Below are 22238 nucleotides of genomic sequence, written 5' to 3' on the forward strand. Positions count from 1 at the left end.
GCCTAAACCTAAGTTTTCAGTTCTACTCACACTTAGACACTAAAAAGAAGTTATTCAATCACATTGCACACTTTATTTTTAAAGTTCCAAACAACAACTCACTTGACAAGAGCAGTTCTCCCTGCACTTCCAAATATTCATCCTACACCTCCATAATACCAAAAATATCCTTGTCGGCAAGTTAAGAAATTTACTTAACCGGTGTTTGAATTACGGTTAAGAAATTTACCGGCTTTCGAACGCCGGTTAAGATTTTTTTTTTACTTTTTTTGTTTATATTTTATTTTTTTGTTTTTATTTATTATTATTAATAATAATAAAAAACATATCAAAAATATTAAAAGTTTAATATTTTAAATTGAAAAACTAAATTTAAAAATTATTTATTTAAATTTCATAATTAAAAATTGTTTGTTTAATATAATAAATATTTAGTTAACTTAAAAAAAACTTAGAAAAAACTTTAACCAACTTTCAAAATTTTTTTAAAATTATTTTAGTTTATTTTATAATCATTTTATATTGAAAAATATATTATAAACTGTGAAACAAACCGTCATTGCAAATAATCAATTTCCATAGAAACCATGCAAATTAAAGGGAATGCTTTTAACATACATAAATGCAATAATAAGCTTTTTGTATAGTGGAGTGACTATGCAATCAGCCAAAAAGTAAAGATGAAGTATGTATCTTTCATTCTATTATAGAATGTTTTGGTTGGTTAATTTCTTTTTCCTGCAACCTACGTACCATTCCGTGAAATCGAGAGTCTTGAAATCGAGAGTCTTATAACCAAAAGGATATATTTATATGGTAGTTATTTGGAGGCATACAATGAAGCTACTACACTAGCTTCAAATGATGAGGAAAAGAAAAGGGTTAGTTGGATGCAAACTTGGTGGACAAAAATAATAAAGCAAAACGGTCAAAAAACATTGGTGCAAAAACAAATTTGAGTCATTGGAATATATAATAAGAGGTATACATTTGATTATACTTTATCATTGCATTACTTCACAACAAATGCTTGATAGAATATATTCGCTTATGCAGATATTAAGACATTTTGTTCAAAAACCTTTGCTCATAACTTCATTATGGAAAAGTTGTACAAAATTTAGATATTAAGACAAAGTTAAAGACACAAAACTGAAACAATTTGATCAACAGAAACATCATACATATCTCATAAATTCTATTAATATTGAAATAACAAAAATCAGGAGTGTATTATGTTTATCACGGTTAAATATAGTGAAAATTATATATGGGATTAATCTCCCTTGTGTTAAACACACATAGGATTCTCTATTTATAATAGAAGAAATATGGGCTAAGCCCAAAATACAAATAAGAAATAATAACAAACTAACTGAAAAATAAAGATAAAAGATATAATATTTCTAACAATCACCAAAACCAGAAAACAAGACAAAGATCATTCTATCAATACCTTCAATGCAAAATTACGTAAAATTATGGCAATATATGCAAACAAATGAAAATAATGGCAAAGTAAAGGACACTAACTTGAAGGTGCAACCATTATGAGTGAGCAAAAGAGAGTAAGGGGACTTCACAACTATTTCTTCTATAGAATGCAATTCAATGTACTCCGAATCAAATCGTATTAATCCATATCTAATATAACTTAATATTAGTTGATAATATATTAAAAGCTTACATGTTTACTTCATAAAGTAAGAGAGATGGTACTTTAACATACATAAACTTTTTACATTTATTTAATATTAATATTTTTTATTTTTTTATTTTCTTCTATTTAAAAAAAATAATATTTTCACACATATACTATTTATATTGATTTTTTTTTTTTTATTTTTTACTTTTTTTAATTATAAAAATTTATTCTTTTATAATTAATTTATCTTTGTTATATTAAATAAATATAAATATGTATCATCTTTGTGTCTTGATGTATGCTCTTTGTTGAACTTGCATTGCATTTATACAAGTTTCCATCGACAAGAAAGAAGTAAGTGTAATGTTGTTGCACTAAGTGCATCAAAGAAATATATTTAATTTCTTTTCTTATTAGTTCTACAATTTTATTTTCCTATTAAAAGGGAAGTAGAACCGGTAACATACGAAACTCGGTAAGGTACTTTGTTTTCTGTAATAGTTTAATTTAACTTGAAAATTTATGACCACTTATCAAAGATAATTTAATTAGTGCTAAACATAAAAGGATACATAATTAGTGTTAAATAATTTAATTAGTGCTAAAACATAAAAGGATACATAAGATTCATGTCAGGAAGGCATTTAGTTTTTTAAATTAAATTTTACACCTAGCACACATCTTTGGAGTTTTTTTTTTCTTTTTTTTAACTTCTTAACTATTTCAATTTTGATCATATTTGAATTTTAAATTAGAAATAAAAATATTAAAAAGTTAAAAGACATTAAAAGTGTTAAAACATTTTTAAAAACATAAAAGGACATATAAAAGATGCATTTTATGAATATATTTGAATTTTAAAAATAAAACACATTTTTTAGACATTTTATTTAGCTTTCATGTCTCTTTATTTTAGAGTGAGAGTGAAACTGATTAACTGTAATAATCCACCTATAAAGCACACCGTAACCCTTCGCACTTTTCTCACTCTTTTCTCACCCTTTTCTTCCCTATACGGTTTGCTCTTCATCTCTTGAGGCAGCCTTTGCTCTTCATCTCTCTTGAAGCAGCCATGGCACACAACACCGAGTTACCTGTTCAACATCATGACAATGACAATGAGAAAGACAAAGCCAACCAGATTCCCTTCTACAAGCTATTCATTTTTGCAGATCAACTTGACGTGGCCTTGATGACCATTGGCACAATCTGTGCCATGGCTAATGGCTGGTCGCAACCTGTTATGACTGTCATTTTAGGAGAGCTTATCAACACTTTTGGCTCCGCCGATCTATCAAATATCATCAAAGAGGTTTCCAAGGTACGTATGCATGCAACGTCTCGTTTCTTGTTATAGTATCTCTGCTCCAAACACAGACAAGAATGGTTCTTTATGATTCTTTTGCAATACCATAATTTGTATATATTTGTTTCAAATTTCAGGTTTCTTTATTATTTGTATACTTGGCTATTGCGACTGGAGTTGCCTCATTTCTCCGTAAGATGGCACAGGCTTCTTTTTCTGTTTATTTATTTGTTAGAGACTGTATATTATGTTGTGTTAGTTCAGTATCAGAATTTTGATATGAGAGTTACGGTGCTTTTGTTAAATGTTGCAGAAGTAGCATGTTGGATGGTGACAGGAGAAAGACAAGTCGCGAGGATTCGAGGTTTGTACTTGAAAACTATATTGAAGCAGGATATTGCTTTCTTTGACACTGAGACAACAACTGGTGAGGTTATTGGGAGAATGTCTGGTGACACCATTCTAATTCAAGATTCCATGGGATAATAATAATAAACATATTAAAAATATTAAAAGTTTAATATTTTTAATTGAAAAACTAAATTTAAAAGTTATTTATTTAAATTTCATAATTAAAATTTGTTTTTTTAATATAATAAAGATTTAATTAATTTAAAAACAAAAAACTTTAAAAAAAATATGTTAAGAAATACGGTTAACATATTCAATTTTAAAAATGTTGAACGTTTTTTCAATTGCGGTTTTTTAATTTTTTTTAATTTTGTAATACTTTTTTATAATTTTTGATAAATGAATAATATTTTAATGTAAAAGTTTAAATTTTATTTTATAAATTTTTTATATATATTATTATTTAGTATGATTATTAAATAAAAAATAAACAAAAATAATTTTAAAAAAATTTTGAAAGTTGGTTAAAGTTTTTTCTAAGTTTTTTTTTAAGTTAACTAAATATTTATTATATTAAACAAACAATTTTTAATTATGAAATTTAAATAAATAATTTTTAAATTTAGTTTTTCAATTTAAAATATTAAACTTTTAATATTTTTGATATGTTTTTTATTATTATTAATAATAATAAATAAAAACAAAAAAATAAAATATAAACAAAAAAAGTAAAAAAAAAGAATCTTAACCGGCCGGTTAAGTAACCGTAATTCAAATACCGGTTAAGTAAATTTCTTAACTTGCCGACAAGGATATTTTTGGTATTATGGAGGTGTAGGATGAATATTTGGAAGTGCAAGGAGAACTGCTCTTGTCAAGTGAGTTGTTGTTTGGAACTTTAAAAATAAAGTGTGCAATGTGATTGAATATCATCCATTAAAAATGAGGAATTAACAAAATATTATTGGATTTCAAGCATTTATAGGTTATTTTGTCACTTGTAATGGATTACAAGGACCTGTAAACAATTACACGAAAAAAAATCTGGTTTTGTACAAAAATTTCTGTTGCAAGAGTCAGCTGTGGGCACATAAGTAGCCAAAGACATTTTACGTAGTTTTTTCATATTTTTTGAATGGATGAGACTTCTTTTTAGTGTCTAAGTGTGAGTAGAACTGAAAACTTAGGTTTGGGCAAGCCATGGTGGAGGAAAGACCCATTGTTGGTGTGATGATCGTGTTAACTAAGTCTTGAACCCAACTTTGAGAGCGTCAAAGCTAATTTGAGTGAGATAACTTGTTGTCAACTTTGACCTTTGATGACTATTTTAATCATAACTTTTTCCACACACCTCCAAATGATGTGATTCTTTTTTTATTAGAAAATAGACTCAAACCTCTTTCCAATTACTACAAGTGATTTTTGGACATTTGAGTAGGTGCAATTAATTCTTTAAAGTTAACGTTTTATACATTATTACCTTTGCTGGTTGTTTTGCTGGTTGTTTTGCTCATAACTTTCTTCACTGAACTTCAAATGAGTTTTCTTGTTTTGTTGGAATCTAGACTCAAAGACCTTTCAAATTATGCAAAATGAGTTGATTCTTGTTTTGTTGGAATCTAGACTCAAAGACCTTTCAAATTATGCCTTGGAAATCAAGTGTAGGCCTTTTTTTTCCACTGTAATCGATTATAAGGACACTATAAACGATTACACGAAAAAAAATATAGTTTTGTACAAAAACTTGAAAACTTATGGTTTTGTACAAAAAATATGGTTTTGTACGTAATTTTTTCATATTTCTTGAATGAACGATACTTCTTTTTAGTGTCTAAGTGTGAGTATAACCTGAAAACTGAGATTTGGACAACCCATGATGGAGGAAAGATCCAATATTGGTGTGATGATCATGTTAGCTAAGTCCTGAACCCAAACTGTGAGAACGTCACTCCCCAAAGGCAAGTGAAATAACATCTTTTCAACTTTGACTTACTATTATTAATTCCTTAAATATGATGAGTCCCAACATCTCTGTTCCGTCTGAAAAACCAGTTTTTTGAAGCTGAATAATGCATATTTTCAATTCAATCATCAATTTAATTTATTGTTAGTTTTGATTCTTTAATTTCAGAATAATATTATTTTTTATTTTAGAATACTCTCTTTACCTTTAGTTCTATTTACTTATAATATAATTTAGTTCTATCATATTCAAATTATTTATTTATCTGTTCAGTAGCTTGAAGACGGCTTGATTTAAACTTGAACAAATATGGAATAGTGATTATTATAAAGGTGAACAAAAGAGTAGGTAGAAAGAGTAATGATAAGGGACAGACTTTTATATTCATCTAATGCTTTTATATTCATTTAATAGATAGTACAAAGTAAAATAATTATAAAAGAGTGAGATTTTGTATTTTTTTTTAAGAAAAAAGTGAATAAAAAATAAGAAAGGATAATATAAAAAAAAAATTATGTATCTAAGTATAATTTTTTTGTCACAAAATTTATCTTTCTTGTTTGTTCTTTAGTTTTGTAATCCTTTCATAACGAGACACTCACATGATATCAGATAATAAGATGAACAATAGTGATAATTTTTTTTAGTAATTAAGGAAAAAATTAATTTAAATTTCAAACCTCCTTTTTATTTTCTATTTTCTTTCTTATTTTGAGACAAGCCTCTCCTACGACTGCATAGTATTTTTGGGTCTCTTTTTTCATTTTAGGATTTCTATTTTAATATAATATAAATAGGAGATTTATTTTTTCTAAAATCTTTCTAAAAGTCAATATTTTTAGAATATGTTAAAATAAAATTATTTTTATTCTAAATGATTTTAATAATTCCTTAAATGATACATTTTAGTACTATCAAAGCTCTTAGTCGATCTCTCCTTATCGTGAGTTTGAATTTATGTTTTTTTTTATAAAGCAATCGTCGCATGCTAGCTTCCTTTTAATTGAATGTTTTCTCTTTTCATTCATTGTGAAACTCTTTTGAGTGATTTTGTGGGTGAAAGTCGTTTAGGAAAAAATAGTAATATTAGACGGGTTGTACAAGGTAAAATAGTAATATTAGACAGGGTATACAAGGTAAAATAATAATATTAGACAGGGTGTACAAGGTAAAGTAAGCTAATTTAATTGCAAATTTTTAAATATTATGTATAATTATTTAAATATTTAAATTTCTAAATATTCACTATTGAAATATTATATGTAATTATTTAAATTTTTAAGTATTCATTATTTAAATATTATATATAAGTATACATAATTATAATATTTAAATATATTTGTATACGTCAGTTTCTTTGTAAACAAAAATAGTTTTTTATAATAAGTACAAACACTTCTTTGAATCTACATTTATTATGGATATTTCTTATCTTTTCTTTTCATATATTTTATTTTGTTGCTTAAATAATAAGTTAAAGTAAGTTAAATACTTGTGCCTTATTTTTCGGATACAGTTTTCAAAACAAATTAACGAACTATTTAGTTTTAATTATATTTTATTTTTCACTATCAAATCCCACAATATTAATAGCTTTTGAGTGTTGTAGATCATTATTGAATCACAACAACTAACTTTATACTATTATTAATTACTTTATTACTTTAATATATGGTGTACTAAGTTAAATAAATTCCATTACTTTTCTACATGTTTTCTTAATCTATAAAATAGTTATCACCATCAATGCAAAATTATATAAAGTAAGAATTACTACTTAATTTATAATATGGTTAAGTAATAATAGTATATTAAAGCAGAGACATTGAATCTGTTGCTGCATTAGCTTCTCCCATCACAAGCAGAATCCCAAAATTTCTGCTACATTTGCAAAAAGCAGATTTCTAATAGCAACTTAGTTCAACCATGTGAAGCTGAATAATGCCTTTTGCATCTACCAGGTTTTCTATATGAGATATGTTAATCTTCATTTTAATTTCAGAATAATATTCTTTTTATTTTAAGATACTCTCTTTTTCGTTCTGTACTCTTTCTGGATTTGCTGTAATATAATAATTAGTGTTATATTTTTATTGAGTGCTTCAATTTTTCTGTTAATTGTTTTACTCACTTACATTATCAAACTAATTAATTTTAATATTTTTTTGATTTAAAATAAATTTGGTCCAAAACAGAAAAATAATAAGTCGAGTCGAATTCATATCCAAGTTTATAGGAAACGAAATATTTGATAAAATGCATAATTGAAAAAAAATGTATAATTGAAAAAAAAACATAATAAAAGTAAGCATTTTACTTTCAATTAAATTTTTAATTATCCATTAATAAACTACTTCTCAATTTATAACCAAATAAGGAGTAATTGCACATCATGGATTTGATTTTTTTAATTATAAAATATATAAATATAATAATTGTTGAAATTAAAACAATTTGAGGTAAAATATATATTTCAATTATTTTTTATGTTGATTGATTCACTTTCAAAGTATATGCTTTATTATTATATATAGAAAAAAGTGAATAAAAATATAATATAAAATGTTATCTTAACTCTTTTATTGATTTTTTTTATATAATGTTTTAAAACCAAACTTCTATCTTTATGATTAAATTTATAATTATGTTGATTTTCTTCTTTATAGCATTAAAAGAAATTTAAAAACTATTAAAATGTATAAAAAAAATACATAATATATAAAGGAGTTTGCTAACTTAGATAAACCTCTTAAATTTTAGTTGACGAAAAAAAAATTTATTCATAAAAAAAACACATACTTTAAACATAGAGTATTTTAAAAATTTTATTTTTAATTTAAAATAAAAAAAATAAAAAATTATTCAAATACTCTTAACCTGAAAACTTAGAATCCATAATATCTTAGGGTATTTTTGTCAATTAAAATTTAGTATAGTTTAAGAGGTTCAAAGTTTGCAAACTCCATATATAAAAAATCAATTATTTATCACAATATAAAAAAATCACTTCCTATTAATTAAGTCTTTTATATCTTTTAAAAGGTTTATTTGATTTTAAATAAATTATAACTTAATTAAAATAAAAAATTCATTTTATTTATTTAACATGAACATTTTTCTTACATACTACATTTTTATATGAGTATGGTATAAAAATATAATATATATATATATATATATGATATTATTTTTAAAAATTAATTAAAGTTTTGTAACGGAACCAAACTCACCTTGACTCGGATCTCACTTGAAAATAAATTTTAGTGGTTGAGACTATTTTTCACCCAGTTAAAGAAGCTTTTTTAAAAGAGACTTTCTAAAAAATGGCTAACACTGTCAATTAACAACTTTACTTTTACACCTTAGTTAAATTAATATCGGTTAACAACATAACACTCTAACGAAATTATTTAATCTTAATTTATAATATCATAAGTTTAAATTTTATTTCAAACGTTGAAAACTGCATTTGAGGACATTATTTATAATTTAGAGAATATTTTTTCTTATTATTAATAAATCAATAAACATTCTTAGGAAATTTATTAAAAATATTATAGAAAATATTAATTATAAAAATAAATTAACAGTTAATACACTTTTATTTATCACAGTAATGTTAATGAAAACAAACAATTTTACATTATAAGTTTATGAATTGTAAACATGTATACCTTTGACTGTTTATTTGCCATTGACATTTAAAAATAAATAAAAAAAATTAAGATTAAAATAATAATAAAATTTAGATTTAGGGTTTAGGACAATGAAATCTAGGCTATAAAAGCTTTTCCTTAGGTTTATATTTGAATGATATTTGTTGATGAAGAAAAAGATGGAAAGGAAAATGAGTGCAATAGTTGTTGTATCGTTGTGTATGTTGGTGCTTTGCTCTGACATGGCTCATGCAAACACCTATGTGGTCGGAGGTAGAGATGGTTGGAATACAACCGCTTCTTCTTGGAGTGGAAAGGTTTACAAGACCGGTGATAAATTATGTAAGTATAAAATATATATTAATTAAAAATAAAATTAATTTAAAAATTTAAATTTTATTTTATAACATAATTTTGTAAGACTGAATTAAATTTAAATTTTATTTTTTATTTCTTTAGTATTTGTTTATGATGCGACAAAACACAACGTGGTGGTAGTAGACCAAGGAGGATACAATTCATGCAGTGTTCCAGCAGGATCAAAAACTTATCAGACAGGACATGATTACATTCAGCTACCGAAAGGACCAAGCTACTTCATTTCCTCTTTTCCTGGTGACTGTCAGGCTGGGACGAAATTTTCAGTTACTGCTCAATAACATTCTGTATAAATAAGCTTAGGGTTTCGAAATTCTTCAATAAAGATCTTTTCTTTCACGACCTATAAATGAGAAAGGTTTATATTTACTATACTTTTTTCTTCTTCTTCCTAATGTTGTAATTTGAAGTCTTACTTTTCAGTATCTACTCATTTGTGTGTGAATTTAGTTTATTTTTCTAAATGCAAAAAATAAAAGAAATAATCAAAATAATAAAAATGGAATTTCATCTTCTAGTAATATTTCACCATTAGGTTAACGAGTTTCTTCGTACGAATAATAAATTTTTTTACCTTTTTAGACAAAAATTAAATCATTATTATAAAGCAGAGACATTTATTTTATTTATGTAAATAGACAAACTTAGTTATTCTACACATCTTCAAATGAAGAAGTCGTGTAGGAGTACTCAACTTTCTGCACTACCACAATAAAAAAAATGAGTCGTATACTTTATACATTTTTTAACACTGATAATCGATTACGAGTTTTTACAAACATATGACAGTCAAGATTTCACCTTTTTTTGTTGTATCAGTGCAGAAGTCACAAATGACTTATATATGTAAATAAATAAAAAAACATACTTAAATTGTAATAATGATTTAATTTTTTACTATAAAGCAATAGTTAAGACATTTATGTATATATATAAGTTATAGAAGAATTATCTCTTACAAGTTCTTCCAAAAATATTATTAGAAAATTTTATACGAGAAATTTTCATTGCACGTTATACTTCTTCAATTCGTTTAACACTTTGAACATTTCACATTTCACATTTTTTTAGTATTCTAATAAACAAAAAACACAATGTCGAGAAAGAAATGAGGAGCATTATAAAAGAATATATTCATGTAAAAAGCAAAGAATTATTAATGAAGAACTTTAATCAATTATTTGAAAATGTCCAAACATTTTAATATCTAAGAGTTTAAATGACCATCAAAACGAACTCTGAAATTAATTGTAAAAACAAAAAAAGATTATACACTGTTGACACGATATGGATTAATGTTTTAGTTTGACCCGAAAAACTTTAGAAAGTTTTCTTAAAATAATATTGATTAGATACTTTACTACAAAAATAAAGAGAAAAGATAGAGAAAGAAATACTTCAATTATTTTTTAATCTATATCTAGTTTTAATCATTATAACTTAAATAAGATTAGTTCACCCATATATTCACTCAGTATAAGTACCCTCCTTAAAAAACCAAGAGAAAAAAGAAAATAATAACACTTGTTACATGAAACATAAAAAACGCATGAACAAAAATGTAAAGTGATTATCTCAAAGTCTAATTAATTTTTTTCTAATCTTATAGTTTTAAATAATTAATTATTATTTAATATAATTAAATATTTCACTCATAATGATAATCCATTATAGCATTACATAATTTTTTTATTTAATGCATCACAAAATTTTAGTTATATTTTAACCTAATCTATAGCTACATTCTGAAACACTTTTTAGAAAACTTTAAAAAAGATTAACTTTTATCAAAGATATGAATGATTCCATAATGAATAAATAAATACAAACTTATAATACTAATACACAACACACAAATATTCCCACACAAAAGCAAACAAAATATACACCACGTGATTGTTTTAAATACATCATCAAACATAAATAAGTATTTTAAGAGTTTTGATCAACAAATACATATCGTTATATATTTTGCATAAAATACTTTAATTTCAACAATACAACAACATGAAAAAATAAATATTATCTAAATTTTATCTTTTTATTTATTTTAAAACTAACCGTTATTTTAATATTTCAATTGAATTATACAAACTGGATTTGACTCTAGAGAAATGCAATTAGTGAGCAAATGACTTTTTTATACTTAAACTAAAAAAGTTCGAAAATATCATTGTAATTGAATATGTGGAAGCTGTTGATCTGTTAAGTTATATTTATGCCATCCAATTAATTCTATTTTTCATACTATATATATATATATATATATATATATATATATATATATATATATATATATATATATATATATATATATTAAAAGTATTAGTTTAGGAAATAAAAGTAAAATATTTCTTGTAAAAGTCAGTTTTATAGATATTTTTCATTTTTTTTAAATGTCAATTGATGAAAAAATAGGGTTAAAAATGAAAAAAGAGAGTATAATAATAAAATTAATACTATTTAAATAAAATTCATTTTCTCATCTAGTAAATTTTTAAATTATAACAAGTTAAAATGTGTACTAAGAAAACCCTTATCTCATGGGAGTATTTAAACTATATTAAAACATTATTTGAAATCCGTGTTAGATTAACGGTGGAGATAGGAAATTATCAATTAGAATAATCAAAATTCTGAGATTTCAGTGGAATGCATTAAAAACACTGGTAAAAAATACATATAAATTTAAGTTTAACATAGTTTTAGTTTTATTATTATTTAATTTAATTTAATTTAAATAAATAACTGAAACAGTTTTTTTCAATTTTAAACGGAATAATCGGTTCGCTAATAATGTTTTCATAATTTTAATGTACATATAATGCAAACCAATGCTAATATTTTTAAAATTAAATAGGTCAATTTCAACGTAAAGTTACATGATTATAATTCTTAAAAATATGATTAAACCTTAAAGAGTTATATATATTGTTATATTTTTATAATGGAGTGACTTGAATGGTTTTTAATACACTTAAGAATCGAGACTTGATTAAATATTCTATTCATAGAAAGACTAAATAAAATAAATAAATAATTAAATATGTAACATAAAAAAGCAATTAAGCCATATATTTTTAACTAAAATGCTTATTTTATTTAATTAATTTAATTGACTCGCTTTGACTACATCAATTAAACACAATCACTGGCAAAATACATCAGAGTTTTGCAGTATAAAAACCTTTGCATAGCCTTATGTTTTTCACACACATATTCTGAGTTATTGTTGTTGTATTATATTAGAACTAAAAGATGGTTCAGGGAAGAGGTATTAGTGCAACAACAATGGTCGTGTTGTGCATGTTGGGAGTTTTCTCTGAGATGGCTCATGCAACAACGTACGTGGTTGGAGGATCCATTGGTGGTTGGGCCTTCAACATGACTGGTTGGCCCAGTGGAAAGAGTTTTAAGGCTGGGGACATACTAGGTTGGTACCATATTCAAAAAATATTATTCCCTTTCACATTCTAAATAAACTTATGTTATGTATTAAAAGTAGGATAATCTTTGACAACATTTTTCTGACAACATTGTAACATCATTTACATGTCATTATGTGATTGCTTCATGTTAGTGTTTATGATTATTATTATTAATTGTGGAGTAATTCTAGATCAGACAAATCACAAACACGTAAATGATATTAAAATGTTGTCAAAAAAATATCGTTATGTTTAAAAGTATGTATGAGTTATGTAAACATGATGCAGTATTCAATTACAATCCGACATATCACAACGTGGTGATAGTGGACGAGGCTGGATACAATTCGTGCACTGCTGGAGCAGGATCAAAAACGTATCAGTCAGGGCATGATAGCATCACTCTTGCGAAAGGAACGACCTACTTCATCTGCACTTTTGATGGTCACTGCGAGGCTAGGATGAAAATTGCAGCTACGGCTGCATGATATAATAGATACCGTAGAAGATGAGGATATTGCATGTCCATTTTGGAATCTTTTTACTAATTTTGTGTATACAATTTCCTTATTGATATAAAGAAATTTGGAAAATATTTAAAATTTATTTCCATTAAAGTACGTTGTTTCATTTGGTTTTATATTTTATAATTATATAACTTAAAGTAATTTAATTGGTACGAGTAAATATTGTGTGATTTTAATTATAAAATAAAATGTTTGAACTATTTTTAAATATACAGATTAATTAATTATTTTAATCCTATCATATACTTGAATAATTTTTTCATTTGAATATTGTATAAAATAAGTCAGTCATTTGAATTTTGGTTATTATAAAATAAACTCTAATACGAAAGTTGCATATATATGCTGGTAAAGGTTTATAACATGTTAGTTTAAGGTTTAATAGCCAATTTAGTCCTCACTTTGGTTGAAAAATCTCAATTTAGTCCCTCGTTATAAAAGTGTTTTGAATTAGTCCTAACTTTTAAAATAGTGGGTCAGATTGGTCCTTTATGTTAAATATAAGTTAACAAAATTAATGGATGATGATGTGACACAACTTAAAGCTAACGAGGGACCAATCTAACACATCAGCTTTAAGCTGTGTCACATCATCATCGATTAATTTCGTTAACTTATATTTAACGAAAGGGAACCCACTATTTTAAAAGTTAGGACTAATGTAAAACACTTTTATAACGAGGGACTAAATTGAGATTTTTCAACCAAAATGGGGACTAAATTGGCTATTAAACCTTAGTTTAAATAAACTTTTTTGAGATCGAGGTCTTGATTTCCATTGTAATTTGATTATAAGAAAAACAACATTAGTTACAACATATTTTTTTCATCAGTTCTAAATTTGTCTATCATTTATAAATATGGTTAAAATATTACGTTATACCTCAATTCCGGTTAATTGATGTACATAACACCGGAGTAATAAAATGTGAGTTTTTTCGAAGTTCATTATTTTAGACGTTTACATTATTTGACATCTAAATAATTTCGTTAAACCAAATGTATTAGTTAGTATATGTGACATCAATGCAAGTTTCTGAAATTTGTGTAATATATTTATTTATATTTTTGTGTGAAAATTTATATATTTGTAACGAATTATTTGTATATTACTTTTTTTATCACTTTGTCCTATTTTGGAAATATTTCTTTGATAAATTTGATAGTATTAATATGCAATACATGAATATATATATATATATATATATATATATATATATATATATATATATATATATATTGAGAAATTTAATTTCACTAAATGTTTGTTTTAGTTGTTGTTTTTTAAATTAAGGATATTTACTTTTGTGACGAGTATTTAATCGGTGAACAGTAGTATTAGTGTGTGGTGGATGAGGTGAGTTTTGTGTCCTCCAATTATTTTATATTTAAATTAATATATAATTTTAAATATATTTTTAAAATCTTAATATATTTTATATTTTAAAAATATTTATTGAAAATTAAACGAATTTTAATTAATAAAATAGGTTGAGTGATGGTTAAATCTTGGGTTAAATATGTTTTAGGTCCCTAAATTATTAAAGCGAATTTGTTTTTAATCCCTCTTTCAAAGTAAGGTACATTTTAGTCCTTCTCCTTAAAAAAAACTTAATTTTTGGTCCTCCAAAATTAACTAACAACGGGAGGATAAAAAATTAAAGTTTTTGTACCTTACTTTGAAAGAGGGACTAAAAACAAATTCGCTTGATAGTTTAGGGACTAAAAACATATTTAACCCTTAAATCTTTCATGTAAGTAGAAAGTGTAAGTTTTAATTTTGATAAGTGTCAACGTCTAATTTCGTCGGGATAAGTAAATAAATAAAAATAAAGAATAAGAGAATAGTAATTAAGGGTTTAGTCCAAAAGTTTAATACAAGACACATTACAAGAAAATATTTTTGAAATATTGGTTTCTAGACAAATGAATCTTTAATATGGTAATAATTTGAATCTTTAAAAATATCTTGAATATTATTTAATTTGATTTTCTTGCAACCAAGATCGTTTCTTTTCCTATTTTTGTTCATTGTAAATTAATTCACAAGGTAAGATTACCATAATATTACAATTAAGAGTGTAGAGAAAAGCTGAAAAACTAGAGGAATATCAAAAACTGAAAAGGTATGTGACATCTACACCATTCTTTATAATTTTGATTGTACTTTGAAGTTTTTTTCTAAATGTATTATTTTTTCCTACACCAAATAATGTTTTTTTAAAATCATAAAAAGAAGGTCTTGGTTTCTTTTGATATTAGTTTGTGATATTTATTTTTTATAACCAATTCCAAAAAAATATTTTTTATCACGTATTTTCTTTAAAAAAATAATAATAAATAATAAAATAAATGATATAAGTACCTGTCACTTTCTTTCCTTCTTTTTCTCACCATTTTTAAAATAAAAAATATATAAAATCTTTAAAATAAAAAAATGTCAATATTGTTAAATCAACTTTTTTTTATACCAAAACTAGGTGATCTTTCATTGTCCATCATGAATGAAGATATACAGGAGTAATGTCAATCCTTGTCAGATTCATTTTTCAAAAATCATTATTTTTTAAAATTTTAACAATAACATGATTTCAACAGTAATAAAGTTTATAATATATCATTTCAACGATGAATTAAATTAATAATAATTTAAATTTAGATCGTAATCTTTTATTTTTTTAAATTTTAATCTATAATTTAGATTGGATGATGATAAAAGTATCTATGATAATAAATTATTATATTATAGTAAATAAAATAGTTGTATGTAATTATAGTAGTAAAAATACATTTAAAATATTAAAAATTATGAAATAAAACTTTTTTTTTCTGAAACTGAAACTTCATAGATTTATTGAAACTGAGATGTCTATTGCAAAAGCCCTTAAATGTTTATAAACTCTTAATTTTGTGTACATATAATTTAATTAATAATTAAATATACTTTTAGTTAAAAAATTGAAGTTTATCGAATTATAAATCATATAAGTTTAATATTTATATTTTAAAAATTAATTAATATAATTTATTTAACTCTATTTTATTTTGTTAAAATTTTTAAATTATGTTTTAGATTACTAAATATTTAAGATAGAACATGTTAAATAATATAAATAAAACATAAAAAATATAAAACACGATTAAAAAAGAAATTTTATTTACTTTTAGACTCTTAGAGTTTGATATCAATACATGTATTTGGATAGTCAAATTCATAGTGTAATTTTAGGAGTGTTTAATTGTTATATATATATTTCAGTTATATGAATAATTTGATAAAATTAGTTTACTTTTTTTATCTTTATTTGTGTGATTGTATCTCTTTTTTGTAATAATGATTTTTATAACGTGAGTATGATGTTTCATTGGAGCATTGACTAGAGAATAAATGCATAAGATAGTATGAGTATATTGGATCTTTTGTAAAACTCTATAAAATCTTTAATTTTCTTTTAGTAGCTATTACTATTAGGATGATATGATAACTCTAATAACATTTTATATGTTTTTTTAAGTTAAAACTGTTTTTTTAATGGATATCTGAAAATGAAATAATTAAAAAAATTATAAATTATTCTCCCATTGAAGTGTTAGAATTATTAAAACGAAATATTACAAGAATAAATTAAAAAAGAAATAATAATAATCATAAAAATAAATATTTTAAATAAAAATTAGAGTATTAAAAAGAAGTGAAAATGATGAAGGTTGAATTTAAACTTAATAAATGGATTTATTGTAACTGAGATATTTCATTTATTGTAAAAGCACTTAATATTTATAAGGTGTAGTTAATGTTTGTGTCCACACATCATTTAGTGATTTAAATAAATTAGAAGAGGTGATGGGACCACAAGTTGAAAGGAAGTTCCTATAAAAGCCATGCTTTGGTTCTGTTTCGACTAACATTCATATTCTAAAGATTGGTGTTTAATTTTGCAAAAGCGTATAGAAAAGAAAAGATGGGTCAGGGAAGAGGCTTCGGTGCAATCATTGTATCGTTGTGTGTGTTGATCCTTCTGTCTGATATGGCTCATGCAACAACTTATGTGGTTGGCGATGATAATGGTTGGGCCTTTAACACAAGCATTTGGCCAGGTGGAAAACAATTTAAGGCTGGTGATGTACTAGGTTCGTTCATTATCCTCTTCAAATATTTCAAACAATATTTTATTTTCATAAATACACTTTTACGTTCATTTAACACATATATACATAAAAATAAAATAGTAATATTTTACGTTCATTTTAACACTTTTTACATTCATTTTAACAAAAGAAATGATATTTTGACTTACCTAATTTTTTTACATTTGACATTATCCATTTTAATCTTTTACTTCTTTTAAGAGCAATAATTCTTTGACACAGCAAAACGATAAATTATATTCATTTGACATAGTAAAATAATAATATTTTAATTATAATTATATTATTTTTTAATTTAAAATCAGAATATAAATTATTATATTATTAAAAACCGTGTCAAATGAATGTGTTTTTTAACATCCGTGTCAAACTAACTTTTATTTTTTCAAAAAACGGTAAAATTTCACTCTTTTATGATCATTTTATCCTTATGTTATGTCAAATGAATGTCAATGTGTGTCATGTTATTATCCTTACTCTTTTAACAATAGGTCATATGTCCTTATTTTATTGGTCTACTTGAATTTATTTTTAAAAATATATTTGAAACAGACCAATCACAAGTCACTATTTGTAAAAAAATTGTCAAAAAAAGTTATTAAAAAAAATTCCAAAATGATTATAAAAAATTGAATTTTTATATTTTTTTAAAAAGGAAAAGTGAAAAATAATAAAGAATGGTGTGTAAAAATTTGATGTGTCAAAAAAAAATCGTTATTAATTTTTTTTTTTATAAATTTTTACATCTCAATTAATCTGACAGAATTTATAAATATATTTATACAGTATTTAATTATAATCCTTCGATTCACGATGTGACGAAAGTTGACGTGAATGGATATCACTCATGCGATTCTTCAAAAGCATTAGAAAAGCATCGTTCAGGGCATGATCAGATCACAGTTGCCTCAGGAACAACCTATTTCGTCTGCTCTATTCCTGGTCACTGCCAGCAAGGGATGAAAATTGCGATTCATGCTTCATGAATTAAGCTTAGTTCATAGCCACCTATGTCTTTTTTAGCACCTTTTTTTCATCATTCTTTTCTAGGATTTTCTATGTATCATCCATTTTGGTTGAACATATGTAGAAATGGGTGCCAAATCTAGGTGGGTGCATCTGTATTGATTAAGATAAAATTACTTCAGTCACAATAAATGATAAATCTTTATATATGTCTTTCTTTCTTTTTTATTTTCTTAATTTTTTTGTCATTCAACTTTTTCCTAAATTCATTCCATTTTTATACTTTAAAATTTTAATTTATAATTTTTATAATATGTTTATTACTTTTAGATTGAAAACGAATACCATTTCACTAATTAAGAAACGTGAAAAGAATTAAAAATTTGTTTTATAAATTGTAATGAAATTTAATATTATTTTAATTTCAAGTCCCTTTAAATAATATTAATAATTAATCATTATTGATCAGTATGTTTAATATTTTCATTGAGAATAAATGTTTAATATTTAAAAAAGTGAAATTATATATTTTTTATAGGTTTTTCTTGGCCTCTTTAATCGATTATAAAAAACTGTAATCCATTACATAATGTTAAAATCATCGGGGGAGTGAATGAATTTAGTATAATTGATTTCATATTTATTGTAATGGATTATCCGTGAACGACTCTACCTTTTTAAATGGTTCTGAATTAAATCTCTATTGTCGTTGAGCTACATGACTTGCATATAAATGTAATTTTAAATTTTTTTGCTGGTAATAATTTGCCAATAAACGTAATAGAAAAACGTTATAAAGGGAGATGGAAAACAAAATATTAAGGTGAAAGGTGAAAATTTTCAAATCCGTAAATTTTATTGAGGTTATTTTGAAAAAAGCTGACACTTATCAGGGGTTTCTAATACATTTTACTATATTTGATTTTTGCTAAGGTTATTATAACCTCGGATAATAAACCTCCGTTATAATCAAATATTTCTGTAGTCTAGGATGACTAATTGCTAAACTTCATCAGTTGTGTTTTGACTGATTCGCATTAATTATATCAGTGCGTTAACTGGTTCACATTTATCACCATATATATATACCAGAAATGACTTAAATAAGATTTTAATTTAACATTGTGGTTTTCTATATAAATATGCAGTGTAAGGATTGAAAAATAGTTATCAGAACTTTCAGAACCTATATGATATAGCAGGTCAAATATGGTGTAAAACTCATGATTATGTGTAAGATAACTGGTTTTAACTTTTGAAAAATGGTTTAATATTCATGTTAGGTATGCAACAATATGATCTATAAACACTTGCATTGCATGTGTCTTAAAGAATTGTCTGTGTTTACCTAAAAATTTCTGTAGGAGTTATTAGGTTAGGAATCCAATGCTGCAACCACAGCACTGAAAGCCAATGGAATTTAAGCAAGTGGAGACATATGCAATCATCCATATTCCTTTAAAGTTTGAAAAGGTATACAAAAAGGTACAGTATTCACCATCATAACAACCCAAGACAAAGGTTTTTGCCTCAAACAAGAAAGAGAAAAGTAGAACACCTGCTGCATATTCCTCTTTAGATGTTGGACTTTCATGGTTGACTTGAACACCAGCCAAAACAATACACAATACAAAAAAAAATAGAATCACACTAATCAAAGGAGAAGTGGAACACGATCCATGTATTTTACGTTTTAACCATCATATTTTAACAATTTTTTTTAATAATTTTTTGACAACAGAAATTATATATAATTTGAAATGGACTAATTACTAGTTACCATATAAGTTGTAAAAAAATTATCAAAAAAAAGTTGTTAAAAAATATATTTTCCACGTTTGTACAAGTTTCTCTAACATCTTGACTTCCATCCCAAATCACTTGAATGAAAAACGAAAACTAATTTAATACCTTCAAATTTTGATCTAGAATTGTTAATCTAAGTCTCATCTTGTTAATCTAAAATTAATTAACTCATTTTCTTAAGATTTTGGATAAAGAGTAAGTTCTTCCGTGATTGGACTCGGTTCATTAACGTTGTATTTCTTCGGTGAACTTTCTCTTTTATAGATTCAACAAGTGGTATCAGATGGTGTTGTGTTGCTAGTTGGTGTTGTGTCTTCAGTAGGTGCTTTCATCAAAGCTATTGTGTGTCTGATTAATGAGAACCTGCACGAGAAGTTAAAACAGAAAACTCATTTTCAAATGTTAAGGAAACAGTTTTGTTGGGACCATAATGTGGCATTCTGATAATTGATAACTCTGGTAAAAGATCTGGAAGAAGAACAATGTTACAGTAGTGTGTTGGAGAATTCAAAGTACCACGTTGAGTTCTCAAATAAGGTTTCTCAGAGACAGATACACAGAGCCCGTTTGGCATGCTGACCACCTCCAAAATCATGTTTGTAGACATTATAACGGAGGTGGACAGAATGCCAAAATGTCTATGGAACAAGACCTCTGAGAAAGCCTAGAGAGCAAAGGAAAAGCACAAGGAAATAGAGATTGTGTAGCTTGAGTTTTAGTGAAGAAGGAGATAGGTTGTTGTAATAAAGAGAAACGAGGAAGAAGCAAAGTTTTCTATACTTGTATTTTGAACTGAAGATTGGCTTTTTGTAGCAAGAAGTGGCAGCAGCGTGCATGGAGTTGTACGATCGGTGTGTATGGTGGGTGCTTGTGTTGCAATAAAGAAAAAAAAACTTTTAATTGAACCTTGGTTTTGTCTGCACAAGTTTACTACTAATATGTGCTTATGTTTGTGTAAGACAGCAATGTTGTGCATGGAAAATGAAAAATAGTTTTGACACGTATAAATTTTCTAAGTTCATTTAATATTATCCTTATTTATATTTCTTTTTTGAAAAAATACAAAAAAGTTTACACTTTTATAATGATTTTATTGATGTAATCTGTTATGGTATCATTAGTATAAAAATAAGGATTGTAAGATGTTATTTATCTTGCAGCAGGTTGTAGAATGTGGCTTTGTTTTCTTTTCACTTGACTATATGATTGGTGTGTGCTTTCACTGTGCTTTCAGACTTGCTGCAAAAGAAGGATGCAAAATGGGCTGTCCATGTCTCCCACTCAGCTTATAATCAATTTGTCAACTCAGTGTTTATCAGTTCAATCTTTTTGTTTCGATACAAATAGTGCTAAAACTCTTTTCTGCATCAATGCAGTAGAAGTTACCATATATATATACACGTATGCAGCATCATTTATAATTATTAAAGAGCATGGTGTAATGCGTGGGAATTAATGTCTAGGCATAACAAATCTGACAATGTTGATGATGTTGGTATATATAAAGTAACCAATTAACCATGAAATGGATTTCTCAAGCATGATTATGTGGCTTGTTGTACGTGGTTGACATTTTTGTACAAATTCAGTCATGGACAATTAATGGGCCATCTTATTTATGTTTGGTCGATTAGAAAATTAATTGGAGCATTTTGGACTATTTCAAAGGAACTATTTTGGACTTTAGTGATTTGTAAATCAGACTTGTGAAAATTTAGAAATAAAGAATTGCAATCTAAATTATACTAGTTCAGTTTAACAATTTATATGGATTTAAGTTAAGTTCACTCGTTAGATTTATGTACTATCCTATTTTATAAGTTCCATACCATTTATCTTTATAAGGAAAATCATCTCAAAGAATTCTATAAATTTGTTTAGCAAATATTAATGGAGAAAACATAAAAAAATAAAAATAAAACTGAAAATATATTAATTTTGGGACCATTGCATTCTCCATTCCCTTTTCCAAATACCGATACCAAGTTTTCTGAAATAACTTTTTAAGATTAGATAAAAATAAATCAAAACATAAAAACAAGTAGATTTGAATTTTCACTTCA

General features: G+C 25.2%; 2 protein-coding genes and 1 pseudogene across 2 annotated transcripts; all 3 read left to right on the forward strand.

Annotated features, from left to right (window-relative positions):
• The first annotated feature begins 9163 nt into the window (after positions 1–9163).
• LOC148198866 (basic blue protein pseudogene) lies at positions 9164–9580 on the forward strand (annotated as a pseudogene).
• A 2959-nt stretch (positions 9581–12539) lies between these two features.
• LOC124841206 (basic blue protein-like) lies at positions 12540–13242 on the forward strand. Its single transcript, XM_047317437.2, has 2 exons — positions 12540–12732; positions 13016–13242. The coding sequence occupies exons 1-2, from the start codon at positions 12558–12560 to the stop codon at positions 13213–13215; spliced, it is 375 nt and encodes a 124-aa protein (XP_047173393.1). The 5' UTR covers positions 12540–12557; the 3' UTR covers positions 13216–13242.
• Positions 13243–17177: 3935 nt separating this feature from the next.
• Positions 17178–18578, forward strand: LOC148198867 (basic blue protein-like). The gene is made up of 2 exons (XM_088114942.1): positions 17178–17385; positions 18190–18578. Exons 1-2 carry the CDS (start codon positions 17217–17219, stop codon positions 18387–18389), a joined length of 369 nt encoding a protein of 122 aa, XP_087971068.1. The 5' UTR covers positions 17178–17216; the 3' UTR covers positions 18390–18578.
• Positions 18579–22238: the final 3660 nt, after the last annotated feature.

Source organism: Vigna umbellata, chromosome 5 (genome assembly GCF_029865625.1).
Source record: "Vigna umbellata cultivar VRB3 chromosome 5, Vumbellata_1.0, whole genome shotgun sequence".
Classification (NCBI taxonomy): Eukaryota; Viridiplantae; Streptophyta; class Magnoliopsida; order Fabales; family Fabaceae; genus Vigna; species Vigna umbellata.